The sequence below is a fragment of the Mizuhopecten yessoensis genome, unplaced genomic scaffold (assembly GCF_002113885.1).
Source record: "Mizuhopecten yessoensis strain PY_sf001 unplaced genomic scaffold, ASM211388v2 scaffold11173, whole genome shotgun sequence".
Classification (NCBI taxonomy): domain Eukaryota; kingdom Metazoa; phylum Mollusca; class Bivalvia; order Pectinida; family Pectinidae; genus Mizuhopecten; species Mizuhopecten yessoensis.
This window is the reverse complement of record NW_018408916.1, coordinates 2,577,371-2,594,224: the sequence shown is the minus strand read 5'-3', so window position 1 is coordinate 2,594,224 and position 16,854 is coordinate 2,577,371. Positions and strand designations below refer to the sequence as shown.

Sequence of the window (16,854 nt, the reverse complement as noted above, 5' to 3'; positions counted from 1 at the left end):
AGTAAGATTATAATGTGCTAAATACCAGGTAGGTCTGATGTAATGCTAACAATAATAGTCTTTACGGCTAGTTACCTGTACCGGGAATGATTCTGTCAAAGTAAGATTATAATGTGCTAAATACCAGGTAGGTCTGATGTAATCCTAACAATAATAGTCTTTACGGCTAGTTACCTGTACCGGTAATGGTTCTGTCTTAGTAAGATTATAATGTGCTAAATACCAGGTAGGTCTGATGTAATCCTAACAATAATAGTCTTTACGGCTAGTTACCTGTATCGGTAATGATTCGGTCAATGTAGTAATAGTCTTTACGGCTAGTTACCTGTACCAGTAATGGTTCGTCATAGGAAGATTATACTGTGCTAAATACCAGGTAGGTCTGATGTAATCCTAACAATAATAGTCTTTACGGCTAGTTACCTGTACAAGTAATGTTCTGTCATAGTAAGATTATAATGTGCTAAATCCCAGGTAGGTCTGATGTAATGCTAACAATAATAGTCTTTACGGCTAGTTACCTGTACCGGGAATGATTCTGTCAAAGTAAGATTATAATGTGCTAAATACCAGGTATGTCTGACGTAATGCTAACAATAATAGTCTTTACGGCTAGTTACCTGTACCGGTAATGTTCTGTCATAGTAAGATTATAATGTGCTAAATCCCAGGTAGGTCTGACGTAATGCTAACAATAATAGTCTTTACGGCTAGTTACCTGTATCGGTAATGATTCGGTCAATGTAGGTATATATCAATTGTTAACTTTCGCAAAAGGATTCAACTTCATTAATTGTTTAAAAACCTTTCAAAATGTATTCTACATAAATGTCGAATTGTTGATGTTCTTAATCTTAATAGATAAAATTGATAAATTATTAGATAAGAAAATTATAATAATGAGCAACAAATAAATAAAATCTATTTTTATTCAAAACCATAATTTTATCATCTGTCTGCGATAGTGATATTCAAATCTCGCAAATAATTTCCAAATACCAATTTGCAAACTGTAATACATGTACCTGCTAAAAATAGCAACTTGTATGCAAACTATACATGTAGCTAGAATTTCCAGATTGCTATGAATGTTCATCTTTATATGATGTAAATGAAATATTGACATATTAAGGTGTTATTCATTACACAGCTACCGGGTATTATTGCCTGCTCTACATTTAATGACACTTGAAATGTAACATATACAGTACATATTTCTCCCACAACTGATATAGGTTTCATCACTCCCATAACTGCTATAGGTTTCATCCTTGCAATGACTGTAATAAGTTTCATACTCCCATGTATGTAGGTTTCATCACTCCCATAACTACTATTGAGTTTCCTCACTCCCATAACTACTGTTGAGTTTCCTCACTCCCATAACTACTATTGAGTTTCATCCCTCCCATGACTACTATTGAGTTTCATCACTCTCATAACTACTATTGAGTTTCCTCACTCCCATAACTACTATTGCGTTTCATCACTCCCATAACTACTATTGAGTTTCCTCACTCCCATAACTACTTTTGAGTTTCATCACTCCCATAACTACTATTGAGTTTCCCCACTCCCATAACTACTATTGAGTTTCATCCCTCCCATGACTACTATTGAGTTTCATCACTCTCATAACTACTATTGAGTTTCCTCACTCCCATAACTACTGTTGAGTTTCATCACTCCCATAACTACTATTGAGTTTCCTCACTCCCATATCTACTATTGAGTTTCATCACCCCCATAACTACTATTGAGTTTCCTCACTCCCATATCTACTATTGAGTTTCATCACCCCCATAACTACTATTGAGTTTCCTCACTCCCATAACTACTTTTGAGTTTCATCACTCCCATAACTACTATTGCGTTTCATCACTCCCATAACTACTATTGAGTTTCCTCACTCCCATAACTACTGTTGAGTTTCATCACTCCCATAACTACTATTGAGTTTCATCACTCCCATATCTACTGCGTGTTTCATCACTCGGCCAAAGTTTAGCGATAATTTCACAGTATGAAATAATATCCCTTGCTTTCATGTTTTGGGACAAACAAAATATCCCAACTAAAGATGATCAGTCACAGATATCTATTGATTAGTTTAAACATATTTTTATTGCCTTGAAAATGACAAAAAGGATTGGGCACAAGTTCTTACAACTTAATTAAGCCCTCTCCTAACTTAAATACAGTTTACGTACATCATAGCTGTCTTAACATGTACATTTCATTTTTATTTATTTTTTATTTTTTTAAATTTAAGTTGAATTATTAAAATAGGTTGATAATCAATTATCATTCAGAGGATATTATCTGATAAATTTGTGGGACAGAAAAGTTATCCAGTAAGGCTTATAGGCAACACATAAAACAGCTTGACATGTTGTAGACCAAATATACAGAATAGATGTACAGTCTTCCCATGTCTCTGACTCGATGAGTTCATTATGATGTTCAGATGCCTACTATCAACTGTTGTTGCAGACTTTCTGTTTCGTTATATGAGTTTTCAATTGTTCGTATTTATCTTCCGCCAGAGCTCTCCGGATGGCCTCAAAATAGTTGAAGTAGTGCTGGAAGTTGTGTCTGTAAAGTAAACGTAGATATTTTTTCAATAGAAAATTTCATTAGGAGACATATTTATCACCTTGTGATGTCATATTTTTCATGAAGAATTTTATCATTTTGCACCTTTCAAAATTTTGCCCTTTGAACTCTGCCATTGTTTCAAAACTAATTCTATGCCATTGTTTCAAAACTAATTCTATATTTCGCAATTTTCATTTCATCTTGTGTTAGATATTACCCTCTTGTTCAATGACGAAATGGAAAAAAGAGATTGGAGGTGAAAAAGTTCTCAAATAACAGTATTCACATAACTACAAAACTGGACAAATTAACTGCAGTAAAATGAGTACTTTTACAACGAGTTGAATCTGCACCATGACAGCAAACAACTTTCGTTAGGTAACACAACAGACCTATTAAATTTCAGATCGCAATACATGAAAATACTACTGCACTAAATGAAAGCTGTATCGACCTGTAACATGCCTTGACTTACATCATCAGTAACACAGACCCCAGTAGTTCTGAGGTGTTCCTCAGATGGTTGATATAGGCTCGGGAGAAGTTTTTACAGGTATAGCAAGAGCAGTCTTCTATTAAAGGACCAAAGTCTTCAAAATATCTGTAAATAAAACTTGTGTCATTACAATCCGATTCCCTCACAATACTGTTATACAAAATGACATTGACTGGCATCATGCGATAAAAGCGTTTGAACAGACTGGACAACAAATTTAATGTATGTTTGATATCAACTTCTTAACATATGTTAACATAGATCATTACATCAAAGACCTCTGAGGACTAGAAAAATGTGCAAAAGAAAAAAAAATCAGTGACACCTGTCTTAAACACGTGTCTACAGCTACAATCTGAGGAATATTCACAATGGTGATTTCATTTATATCTTAACCTGTCTATAAAGGCCACCTGTCAATCAAAATAGCTTTTGCTCTTTTCTAAGGTGGTCTTTATATAGACAAGGTTGGTTGTGTTTACTTTTTATCATTAAGATCTATTTCCCATCCTTTTTGTACAGCCTTGTTCCCGTCCATATCCTCTGGGTCAGCTATGTGGACAAAGTCGAACACCAGTGCACCGCCTCTCTCTGTTACGTGGTACGGATAGCTGGGGGCTTTAGTCAAGGATGTTAAATCAAGGAATTCAGCACCAAAATAACAATAATTTGCATAGGAAATAAAACTGCAATGAACCACAAAGAAACCAGGAAATATTCCTTACATTTGTGAAGAATATACAGGTAAATGACCTTTAAATCATAACTGGAATGCTTCTACCAGGATTTTTTTCTTAAAGTACTATTTCCTGGCTTGACTCAAAATAAGTTTCAAATTCAGCCAAAATTGCATTTCAAAAATGAGAATAAATTCAGTTTTAAAATTCACTTCACTGAAGGATACGAACTGTCGAACACATCCAGACCCAACTCTAGTGCCTCCAGGACTTGATCTGGTGGGAACGCTCCATGCATCAGTCGTGGTTTTTCCTCGGGAAGACATTCCTGTAGATGAATAAAGGAAGTGATTGCAAGTAGACTTTCAAGTTAAAATTTAATGACAAAACATTTGGCAATAAACAATGTTAATCACATTTCTGTTTAATTTTACTCTTCATTTGTTCAGCTGATTTTACCTTAAGGGCTTAGAAATAGAAACTGGTCGGCGCATAGTACAACTTCTACAATTAACGAATTAAATCTTTGTGAAGTTCTATGTAAAATGCTGAACAAATTCTTCTGCTCCTATATTTTGCACGTTGAGTTTCCCCTAAAATGCAATGACTGGGACCTCCCGAGTACGTCTGATCCAGAAGACCTTCACCTTTGACCTCCAAAGCAACCTCAACCTTTCCTTTACAGTACTAACCTTGGTATGGAATTTGATTACAATGCTGAGGTAATGGAACATCAGACACACAGAGGAAACAAACAATGGCAAATTAAAGTTTCCATCTATAACACTGACAGGAAAGTGGTACGAACAGAGCTGACTGTGTGGAGTAGATTACAAAAGTCACAAAAACAAGTATCGCAGTATTCATTACTGTTTTCGTTCAACACATCTAAACCAATAAATCCTTCATGGATACTAACTCACCAATGTCGTCTTAAAAATATCTCTGATATCGGATATTTTGAAAAGCTCTGTCTGTGGTCCCTGGTTATGGAATCCTTCAATTACAAATCCTGTATCAATGAGAAAGAGGAAACAGCTCTAAATTATTTATATATTTACTTTTACTTTCAACATTTTTAAGGACAAATTAATAGGGAAGCTCAATAACATTTGGGGATATTGCAACCCCTTATGAACCCTGCATACTTTTGACCCTTTCCATTAGTAATAGGGTACATACATGTACAACATTTAACGATCAGAAAAGTAAACACGAGGGCTAAAACGATTCACCAAATCGTATTGTATTGTGTATTGTATGGAATCATTTGTTTGCCTGTATCGTATTACACTGACAATGCTAAAAATATCAATCTATTTCTCATGAAACATTTAAAAGTGTACTGATAGTTTTGGAATCTTTCAGTCAAGATGTGGTCCACTGTACATGTGGAGTCATACTCGAAAGTACTAAAACTCTTGCAAAAATATACTTTGAAAATATTTACTGTTTAACACCCGTCAAAGTTCTGTAAAAATATAAATATAATAAAAAGTTGACTTTTAAGCAGAAATGTGCATCTTGATATGCATTGTATTGTATGCATCGTCCTGCGATACATGTACTGTTTCAGCCCTAGAAAACACCACATTTTTTCACAGAAGATCATTACCTGCCACATCTCTAGATGCAGTTTCCCTGGCTGAACGACATCTCTCGAATTCAGAGTTACCTCCCTCGATCACGCCAAATATGGCTGCATCCTTCAGTACCTACACTCAAAAGAAAGCAAAAAATAGAAAACTTTTCGTAATAACCTATCATTCTTATCACCGGGTATGATACCAGTAACTAATTTAATAACATATGAAGCTTGGGTATTTCATAAAAGCCACAGAGCGTTGTATTTGCTCTCTCGTAAAATGATGAAACTTCATCTGTTACTTATAAGAAACCAAACAATGTATGAATTGTATCAGAAAGTCATGCCAACCTCAAGAGTTTTATGCATGGTATTGAAGTAGTATATCTCCCAAGCAGGAATAATGCACAAAGTCATGCCAACCTCAAGAGTCTTGTGCATGGTATTGAAGTAGTATATCTCCTAAGCGGGAATAAAAAGAAACCCATTAAACTGCTCAAAATGTTCCTGTCTCTAACCTGAGATTTCGGCAGCCTCTCGAGTATATCGTCCAGGTAAGTCAGCGTCCTTGTCACCGACTTGTTTGTCCTCTTCTTTCCCGCTTTGAGATCTGTGTCCCCGTCGCTGAGGGCCTGGTACATGTCGGGCTTGAATGCTTCTTGTACCTTCACAAACATCTCCACATCCAGCTAGAGCAACAGTTACAACAGGCTGACTGAAGGTTTGTATCACATACAAATCTGGTTAAAGACTTTGATATACACTACATCAATAGCTTACAAACACTCGAGCTTCGTTCTAATGGATCAATGTAGATGACTAGATGTTGAAAAAGTTTTGCAAAGAAAACAGTAAGATTATGCTGGTTGGAACTTCATTTGATCTATCAAAGTAAAGACGGGTAATTATCTTATCAGGGTTCAAATTCACGTAATTCTTACTTTTTATAAATGATACTTACCATTTCACCTTAGTTACGTAATCTATGTAGGTCTATTTTACCAGACCCCCATTATTCAGTGGGTACTTTGTCTGACTCCCATATTTCAGTGGGTACTTACTCCGACTCCTATATTTCAGTGGGTACTTACTCTGACTCTCATTATTCAGTGGGTACTTACTCCGACTCCCATATTTCAGTGGGTACTTAGTCTGACTCCCATTATTCAGTGGGTACTTACTCTGACTCCCATTATTCAGTGGGTACTTACTCTGACTCCCATTATTCAGTGGGTACTTACTCTGACTCCCATTATTCAGTGGGTACTTACTCTGACTCCCATTATTCAGTGGGTACTTACTCTGACTCCCATTATTCAGTGGGTACTTACTCTGACTCCCATTATTCAGTGGGTACTTACTCTGACTCCCATTATTCAGTGGGTACTTACTCTGACTCCCATTATTCAGTGGGTACTTACTCTGACTCCCATTATTCAGTGGGTACTTACTCTGACTCCCATTATTCAGTGGGTACTTACTCTGACTCCCATTATTCAGTGGGTACTTACTCTGACTCCCATTATTCAGTGGGTACCTACTCTGACTCCCATTATTCAGTGGGTACTTACTCTGACTCCCATATTTCAGTGGGTACTTCCTCCGACTCCTATATTTCAGTGGGTACTTACTCTGACTCCCATTATTCAGTGGGTACTTAGTCTGACTCCCATATTTCAGTGGGTACTTACTCTGACTCCCATATTTCAGTGGGTACTTACTCGGACTCCCATATTTCAGTGGGTACTTAATCTGACTCCCATTATTCAGTGGGTACTTAGTCTGAATCCCATTATTCAGTGGGTACTTAGTCTGACTCCCATATTTCAGAGGGTACTTACACTGACTCCCATATTTCAGTGGGTATTTACTCTGACTCCCATTATTCAGTGGTTACTTAGTCTGACTCCCATTATTTAGTGGGTACTTACTCTGACTCCCATTATTCAGTGGGTACTTACTCTGACTCCCATTATTCAGTGGGTATTTACTCTGACTCCCATTATTCAGTGGGTATTTACTCTGACTCCCATTATTCAGTGGGTACTTATACTGACTCCCATTATTCAGTGGGTACTTATACTGACTCCCATTATTCAGTGGGTACTCACTCTGAATCCCATTATTCAGTGGGTACTTACTCTGACTCCCATTATTCAGTGGGTACTTACTCTGACTCCCATTATTCAATGGGTATTTACTCTGACTCCCATTATTCAGTGGGTACTTATACTGACTCCCATTATTCAGTGGGTACTTACTCTGACTCCCATATTTCAGTGGGTACTTACTCTGACTCCCATATTTCAGTGGGTACTTACTCTAACTCCCATTATTCAGTGGGTACTTACTCTGACTCCCATTATTCAGTGGGTACTTACTCTGACTCCCATTATTCAGTGGGTACTTACTCTGACCTTGCCTGACTTTGACCACACACCCACAGTCGCTGTGTCATTCTGCCCTGACATTACCTCTGTAGCGGGATCATGGAGGGCAGTGTATACAATATAATCCTGAAAATAACCAGTTCATTTAAAACTACAGTAAAACACTAACACTGTGCTTTTTATCTTCAAAAATATTATTTTGATTATGGCAAAAAAAAGAAACTAGAATCCAACATATAACTTAACCCTTTCACCACTGTAGACCATAATGGACTCACCCAGATAAACGTATGGTAGAGTCTACTGAGGTTACTTAGGGGTGAAAAAGCTAATACCCTATAAAAATAGCCAAAATGAAGTCAGTTACAATATGATTTATGTTATACAATGTTTAGAAAGTTTCCAAAAAGCCTTCTAAAAGACGCCATTAACCTCAACATAACACATGTATACTAGAATGAACAAGTTTGCAAAAGAGGCATAACTTTCATAAATTATCTGGAATTAAGAAATAGTAAGCAAAGATGCATAACTTAAGAGTGTGGTGACTATATCAGTGGAGTTTCAAGAAATTTGGATGAAACATGTAGAAGGTGTTGTCCAGACAGGCTTCCGTCTACAGACAGATCGACATGCAGACAACCCGATTCCAGCAAAACCGACCACAAAACCCAATTCCTATGAACTTTATTGTGGAAGGTATACAATAATTTTGATTTCCCAGTCAAAATCATTCTGCTGAAGAAAATAAACTGCTGTAAATGTTTTGAATAATAAATAATACAATTCTATATTTATATACCTTCATATTTGCAAATTTCCCGATTCCTTGCTTGTAAGCCTCTATGGCCTCATGATGCTCTATCCTGGAAAAAAATATATTAGAAAAGTTCTCATTGGCGTTTTGTTGTTAGTGCAAGAAATTCCACTGCAAAGCAATGAATTCCTATGGACCTAAAAATTAAGTTATTTCATCTCAAAAGTAGTACAATTGTCCCTGACTTACTTTCAGTAAAAAGTTTATTTCTAATCTGCGAAATAACAGCAATTCCTGTATTGAAATAAGCTGCCAGTAACGTTTTATTAGAGGAAATTTCATATTCTGATATAGAATTATACAGGATATAATTCAACATTTTAGCCTGTGAGCTTGGTACATGATGGTATTTAGTATCTGTCATCTGAGGTAACTTTTGATAAAACAAAAATCCCCAAGGCTTATAGTTAAATGTATGGTCTGTAGTTTGCTGTGATGAAGATGAAGGGCTGTCAGATTTGTGCAAATAAATAACTTTGACCTTCATTCAAGGCCAAAGTAGACACACATGTACAATATTTATAAAATTATGTTGACCCACATATCATTGTTACGTTGCTGTATTTGATCAATTGCATTTACGACAAAAAAAACTTCGTTATAATGTTTGTCGTCAAATCGAAATATGATCTATCAGGACATATAGAATATGTTTTGAGGATCATTTGTCATCTAGGTGATAAAAATGTTGTAAATATTTTGTGGTCAAATCTATTTCTACATGTGGCTCATTAAATATCTACCAAGTACCACACACACATCATTAAAGATAATTACATGTTGGTGACAGACATCTGTGCCATGGGAGGTAACCACTGGATTTTCTTCAGCATGTCTGCTGTCAAGTGAGGGGCACTGCCTGTAAAAACAAATTAATTATTTAAAATGGACTATTTGTTAATGATGTACATTAGGAAATCTTAATAAACCAGATGGAACCCCAAGTTGTTAATAACTCTGATGTGCCGTCATCTCTGTCACCTTGATATTAAATGTCAATTTAATAAGAGAATGGCTTGATTATTGGAAGGTTATTATGTTTCTTTGTTTTATGAATAATTGATTGGATGAAATGGACGGTTGTTATATCAAGTTTGACAATCACATAGGGAGAAACACAAAAGTATAGGAAAAATGACCTACAAGTAATAATCAGAAAGGTCAAAATATAGGTCAGAGCACGGATTTAGCTAAGTACCTAAGAACTATCTAAGTTCGTGGTCAGAGACCTAATTTTGGACACCTATACATAATCAAGTTCATCACTTCAGTGATCATAGACGAAATTGTACAGAAATGTTCATGAAACTTTATCACAAATTTTGCTTCTTTAAATACAATATTTGGGTGCCTGATGATTGTTTTATAGATGTGTTTGAACTGTACTCACCTCTCCTAGTGTAGAGCATACACATAGGGGTCTCAACAATCTTTTTACCATGTAACCCAAAATCTGACATCACACCCAGGCGACAGCCTCCACTCTTTACACTGTTCACAACAAACTTCATTGTAGTCTTGTAGCTTATACAACCTCTTCCCTTCTGATTTACTTAGAATATATTCATCTTGACACAAATATCATTGTGAAGACCTGCAATGAAATGTAAGGGCAAGGTCATAAAGGTTACATGCTATATTTAATTAAGGGTAATACACAAAATAACTGTGAAAATTAATACTCATGATTATTTTGTATATATATAATTAAATATTGTACATATTCTTCTGATGTATTTAAAGTCATAATTTCATTATCCACATCAAAACTACAATTCATTAAATTAATTACTTAACTGTTAGTGTAGAAACTCTTGTCGCAATTAATATCACAATATTGTACAGCTTAATTACATTCTTAATTTGAATAATTTAGGTGTGTAATGAAAACCATTGTCAGTGCTTAATATTTACACATCACGACATAAGGTAGAACTTTTGACCAAAGATCAAAGTTACTAAAATGTTAAAATTACAATGGGACATAAACAGATAAAGAGTTAATTCATAATTTAATACTGATCATGTTACATTTCGGTTAATATCATTAAGTGACAGCACACAATTTGACATATACATTGTTACAATCTACTGAGCTATACAGATTTTTCCGATTTTGTCCATCTTTACATTGCTAGTGTCACATAAAGTCTCTCGTCAATTACAATGAAGAACAATACAGGAGATGCAGTACAAACCAAAACTATATGGAAGCCTGTTGAACTCGATCTGCAGACCAAAATAATGTAGTTGCTTGGCACCTGCAAAGTACTAAAATGGATTACTCAAATAAATGAGAAACTTATTTGAACGACATTAGTTTGGTTAAAGAAAACTAACTGTGTTACACAGACAATCACTTGTGTTAGACGAGCTCGTTAGACAAACCGAAACCACATCCCACGTGTGTGTTTATAATGTGAAAAACGTCATTTCCGGTTTACAGAGGGAGCGACTCTTTCACAATATATATCTAATTTTCAATAATCATATCAATGTGATATGCATAAGAGTAATAAAAATTGCTTGCAAAGATTGATTTTTGATGCAAATTTTTAACGTTTTTTCAGTTTCATAAATTTATTTATCATTACGGGTTATTATAAGATGAATTTCACGAAACGATCCCTTAAAACCTGCATCCGGAGCTTTAACTGGAATCTGTCGTTAGATCAACATGGGTTATATCAACTTTCCAGCTCGATTAACAGATGAAGAAGAAAAATTACGACAAAAATATGCACTGCTTCGTAAAAAGGTGCCAATATGTCATATTCTTGTGGCTTAGATATATGAAACAATATCCCTTTTTGAAAGTTGCCCCACTTCTGTGGAGGTGCTAGGCATCATGATACGATGTGTATGTGTATATGATTGATTGATTGCTAGGTTTTACGTCCGCTTCACTACCGAGTAGTTCGGTTATACAGCAGACAAAGGAAAGACAGGAAAATGAGTGGAAGGGATAACGTGTGGTGTGAAGGGATAGAAGAGTGAGACAGGTTACTATTATATAGCATTTACACATCATCTCAGTTTGTCTTGCACCTGTACATTCAACATTATTCTAGATAACATGAGAAAATGACGGACGGCGTTATAACTGTACCCTAACTGAAAAAGAACATGTCCCGTATTTTGTCTGGATATTATATATAATAAATATTATCAAATAATGTATAACATTACATTCAAATGACAGAAGCACTAGTACTATCACACTCACTCTCAATAGAATCTATTTTTGACACTTGTTGATAAATACAGAACATACATACATACAATAAATAATTGAAAACTTAACATTTCACAAAAACATAACACTACAGCATTCTCCACATTGAGCACACCATAAACCACACTTCCCTAAACAACTGCAACGATTCTCTTATTACTTCACACCAGTTTATATTATAAACAAAGCACTAAACACTGTTACTTCAAAAGCACACTTTGGTACATCCTTTCCTTACAGTTTTTCAATAAGTCCCCCCCCCCCCCCCCCCCCCCCCCTAATATTATACTAACACTAATGTTTCCTAGGTGAAGGAAATCCTCCTGGGCTTATGGCTGGCCCATCTCAGTGTCCAGACAGCTTCTGAGGTCAAACTCAGTTGTTGAGGCACCTTCCATTGAAATGATGAGCAGGGGATTGATTATCTTGTTACACAGTCAGTTTCTCTGTTCTGTTTTGATTCATTTTATTTAAGGTAGAAAAGCCCCTCTCACAATCAGCTGTTGAGGTAGGGATTAGCAACTATTAACTATTTATATAAGATCCTTTTAGAGTGAGATAATAGTGATTTTTTTTTTTTGATAACTGTGGCAGACTTTAATCGTACATAGGATCACATTCACCTTAACCTCCTAGCTGGTAACATAAATTGTACTCTGTATAGACAGCTAGGTTTGAAAAAGTTAATACTTGAAGTTCGGGTTGACTAATTAAGACATCTTGATATAGGTATAAAGACTTCAACAAGTGCAGTTTAGACGCACAACTCCACTGTGACCATGACACACCAGTTGATTGGTTAGAGCATCCATATAGAAGTCAGAGGTTTCAGGTTCAAATCCCAGTCTGGCCTTGTTCCATTTAATTTTCTATCACCAGTCACAGTGGTGCCTGTGACTAACCCTTGTTTCAAATGGTAACTGTATGTACACGCTTCCTAAGGGAAAATCCGACCCTAGGCTGTAAGTAGTGATGTCTAAGGGTGAAAGACTAAGAAGAAGTAGGGAGGTATATATACAGAGGGACTGAGCCAAGTGACTGTTGGTGACCAGGTAGTTCAGTCAGAGCATTCATCTCCAGTTTGGAGGTTCCAGGTTTGAATCCTGGTCTGGCCTTATTGCTGTTTCCTTTCCATGTTACAGACATGATTTAAACCATCTCTTTGATACATATATCTGTATATATATGTCAACGAAATGATAGAACAAAGTGAATGTATCAAATACTCCATTCAATAAGATTGCATTACTTTAGTAAAGAAATGACGTCACATGTTTAATCTTTCAGAAAAAAATACTTCAAGCATTGAAAACAGCCAAACCAGAAAGGGAAGTGCCAGCACAGCAACCAGCTAAAAGACGTAAGCATTAGAACGAGGTGAAAGATAAAATGTTGTGACAATTTTCAACTTTTAACATAGGTATATGTATATGAATGAAATAACAGATTTTTTTGATTTTTTTTTAAAACAACAAATTAGTGTGGTTCCAGACATATATGATGTTTCTCGTTATCAGTATTCAGATCCATCATATAAGTTGTCCACAATAGATATTTGACATTTAGCTTCCACTTTCTATTGTACAAACAGATGAACTCTGCCTCTTTACCAAGCTAACCCTGTTTTAAGTGACTTTCATTTGTGTGTGTGTGTGAACTATAATTTATAATCCTTGTTTCATAGGAGGACATAAAGGATCTAGTACATGCGAATATAACAACAGGTTTAAATCTTGATCACTGATATATCTTTGACCTGAGGAACAGATTATTACCGTAGTACATTGTATTTTGTAGCTGCCCCTGAGTCAGCTGAAGATGCTAAAGAACAAGCGAAGAAGTTGTTGAAGTCAGGTGTAAGTTTCCTCATTCTAATTTTGTGAAGAGTATAAAAATCGTATGATATATAGAATGGCACTTAAAAGTACACAAGCATACTTGTCAACTGTTTGCCATGATGGAGATTTTGTATGCTCAAAATTAAAAACCTAAAAATAAATGTTTGTATGTTTCCCTTAGGGATAAATAACACTTCAAAATGACATCTTTTGAGATGTTCTTTCAGATGAAAGAAACAGATCTTAGAATATAGGAAGAATTTAGCAATTCTACTTGTTAAAAATGTTCAATTTTAGGGTCTTAATTCGGGAGGCTTTCTCCGAAATTGGGAGAGTTGGCAAATACGCATAAGGGTTGGTTTCTCTAGACAATTTGAAGTTTTGATATTTGTTTGACATAAAGACAAACTTTATGATGGGCAACTATTTGGAGAATTCAGTTTCTAGTGTCATTGAGTTACATTAATGATTATACATGTCGGTGCAGTAATCTTTGGTTATCGTTTGAGTCGTGACCAAATTGACCCTTTTGAAAATATCTGCTGTAGACGTTTTTATGTGACTGACTTGTTTTATGTTTTTCGCCTATAATTGGAATTTAAAACAATGATTACCTAACTGTATCAATTAAATCGTACAATCCAGGCAATCAAGATTGCTTCTGATAGTCAAGACAAACATAGCTTCAAACGCACCAAGTTTATGGAAAAGAAACTCAAGGTAAGTATTGATCTACAGATAAGAATACATTTTTTTTGTACCAGTAAATGCTCTTGTTAAATTTGTATACATTTCTTTATTTGTACACTGGTTTCAGGATGTCAGCTCATCTAGTTTTAGACACAAGTTTTGATGGACTAATCGTCCTTGAGATACATGTATGCATTGATTTTAATGAAACTTTGTGCACTTTATCATGATCAGTTTGTAAGGTAATTGTTTGATACAAAATTTCTATTTCTTTTTCTTTTTAACATATTTTGAGTTCTTAAATTTTGTACATAATTCAGAGAAACTTTGTACATTATCAGTTTGCATCATTGCATGATGTTAACCATACAATTTACTTTTAATTTACAGAGTTGTTTCCCTTCTTGAGCATTATAGGTCTTATTTGACAGTTATTCTTCCTGCCATTCCTTTAAAACTTAATAGGGTATATAAATAACCATCATTTGTAGTTGTACATTTCTATCAAGTATGGTATTTCGGACTATTTCTATTTCCATATTTCCTTCTCGGGGAGGGCACACTTAAATATGAATGTATTTAAATCAGCCTTTAGCTTTTTCCGAGTATACTTTATATAAGAAAATAAAGAAGTTATAAAATTGCATTAGTAAATTTCCCAATACATTGTAGTGAAATACTGTATATAAAAATATCGTCTGAATCATAGAAAAAATATTTATATTAATGCAGTATAACGATATTAAGAGTGGATGCTGCTGAGAACAATTTTGTGTCCAAAAGATTCAAGTTCCAGTCCAGTATTATCAGACTAGTTCTTTTTACAAAAAATGATAAAATGAGACCTAACTGAATGTGTGGTAATATTCTGGATTCACTTGATACAGGTATCTGTACGTTGCAGTAATTATGTTATTGGTGGATATTGTTTCTGTTTGTAGGACCCAGAGAAGACTCCGTCAGCTGTTGGTTTCCAGCCCTTTCAGGCAACTCATCCCGAGGAAGAGGAGCGTGAAGTACATGCATTTTATTAATTTAATTTAACTTTGAAAATAGAAAATAACCTGATAGGTCACACCAAAGAGGATGTACATGTATTGAGAATTGAATTATGTATCTAACACAAGAAATATACATAATATTAAATTCAAGAAATTGCCTATTAAAAATTCTATCATAGGGTTTTCTAGCATTTCTATCAGAATTATTTGGTTGTAAATTAAAGGCTTTCTATATTTTTTGTTTACGTGTGGAAAAAAAAGAAATTTGGTTGAAATATTTAAAAAAATCCTCTGAATAAGTAAACATTGATTAGATGATTTACTTGGCATATGAAATATCTCCCCCAAATCTATCAACCTTTTTGTTGGCGAATTCTTTGTTAATGTTAAGAGATATATTAATAATTTATCATCACAGGTTTAATGTGATGTTGGGAAGGTACAAGGCTGTAAGTAAAAGTGCCTGTTTTACCTCTTCACTTGTTGGTCTATACTGGGAAGGTGAACAGAACCCTTGTAACAAATATATGGTTGTGGCGCCATAATGATTCCTTTTTTGTTTTGTTTTACTAGATACGCCCAAGACAAAAAGTGCGAGCACTTTATGACAACTTTGTCAGTGGAGGTAAGAGTTATTTATAGGTATAATTGTTTGTCAAACAAATATCTTATTTCCTGCTAGACTAGAATTCCATTCATACATATTTGGTAATAGATCTGTACATATTAATTAGACTAGTCAGCAACGCATTCAATATAAAGGTAATAAACTTAACGTAAATATTGTTATACTTGTATCTTGTACAGTTTTCTCTCCGTTTTTCCACAAATTGTGACCATTTCTGTGTACAAGGTTTTGGTGAGAAGAAGGAGCGTGATATTCGGGTAAAGGAGCCACCGCCCCGAGGAAACACCATCTACGTCCACGGGCATGGGGTATCCGAGGAAATCCTCAGGAAGGCCTTCTCCAACCTCGGAAATGTCGTCAATGTCAACATGGAGAAGGACAAGAAGTGTGTACTGGTTACATTACATGTTGTGGGAAGTGTGTACTGGTTACATTACATGTTGTGGGAAGTTTGTACTAGTTACATTACATGTAATGGGAAGTGTGTACTGGTTACATTACATGTAATGGGAAGTGTGTACTGGTTACATGACATGTTGTGGGAAGTGTGTACTAGTTACATTACATGTTGTGGGAAGTTTGTACTAGTTACATTACATAATGTGGGGAGTTTGTACTGGTTACATTACATGTTGTGGGAAGTTTGTACTAGTAACATTACATGTAGTGGGAAGTTTGTACTAGTTACATTACATGTTGTGGGGAGTTTGTACTAGTTACATTACATGTAATGGGAAGTGTGTACTGGTTACATGACATGTTGTGGGAAGTGTGTACTAGTTACATTACATGTTGTGGGAAATGTATACTAGTTACATTACATGTTGTGGGAAGTGTGTACTAGTTACATTACATGTTGTGGGAAGTGTGTACTAGTTACATTACATGTTGTGGGAAGT

The 16,854-nt window shown here is 35.2% G+C and overlaps 2 protein-coding genes across 2 annotated transcripts in view; one reads left to right on the top strand and one right to left on the bottom strand.

The window, feature by feature from the left end:
• Nucleotides 1-2,105: 2,105 nt before the first annotated feature.
• Nucleotides 2,106-10,985, bottom strand: LOC110467471 (queuine tRNA-ribosyltransferase accessory subunit 2-like). Its single transcript, XM_021524660.1, has 12 exons — nucleotides 10,762-10,985; nucleotides 9,954-10,157; nucleotides 9,341-9,422; nucleotides 8,549-8,612; nucleotides 7,768-7,872; nucleotides 5,875-6,045; nucleotides 5,387-5,486; nucleotides 4,695-4,783; nucleotides 3,999-4,099; nucleotides 3,577-3,705; nucleotides 3,074-3,199; nucleotides 2,106-2,595 (listed from the first exon to the last, which is right to left on the bottom strand). The coding sequence occupies exons 2-12, from the start codon at nucleotides 10,072-10,074 to the stop codon at nucleotides 2,478-2,480; spliced, it is 1,206 nt and encodes a 401-aa protein (XP_021380335.1). The 5' UTR covers nucleotides 10,075-10,157; nucleotides 10,762-10,985; the 3' UTR covers nucleotides 2,106-2,477.
• A 210-nt stretch (nucleotides 10,986-11,195) lies between these two features.
• Nucleotides 11,196-16,854, top strand: part of LOC110467413 (negative elongation factor E-like) — an 11,747-nt gene continuing 6,088 nt past the window's right edge. Inside the window, exons 1-7 of the mRNA XM_021524567.1 lie at nucleotides 11,196-11,321; nucleotides 13,086-13,158; nucleotides 13,596-13,654; nucleotides 14,282-14,356; nucleotides 15,268-15,342; nucleotides 15,901-15,952; nucleotides 16,181-16,340. Coding sequence (XP_021380242.1) covers nucleotides 11,241-11,321; nucleotides 13,086-13,158; nucleotides 13,596-13,654; nucleotides 14,282-14,356; nucleotides 15,268-15,342; nucleotides 15,901-15,952; nucleotides 16,181-16,340 — 575 coding nt within the window. The 5' untranslated portion in view covers nucleotides 11,196-11,240. The remainder of the gene's footprint in view (nucleotides 11,322-13,085; nucleotides 13,159-13,595; nucleotides 13,655-14,281; nucleotides 14,357-15,267; nucleotides 15,343-15,900; nucleotides 15,953-16,180; nucleotides 16,341-16,854) is intronic.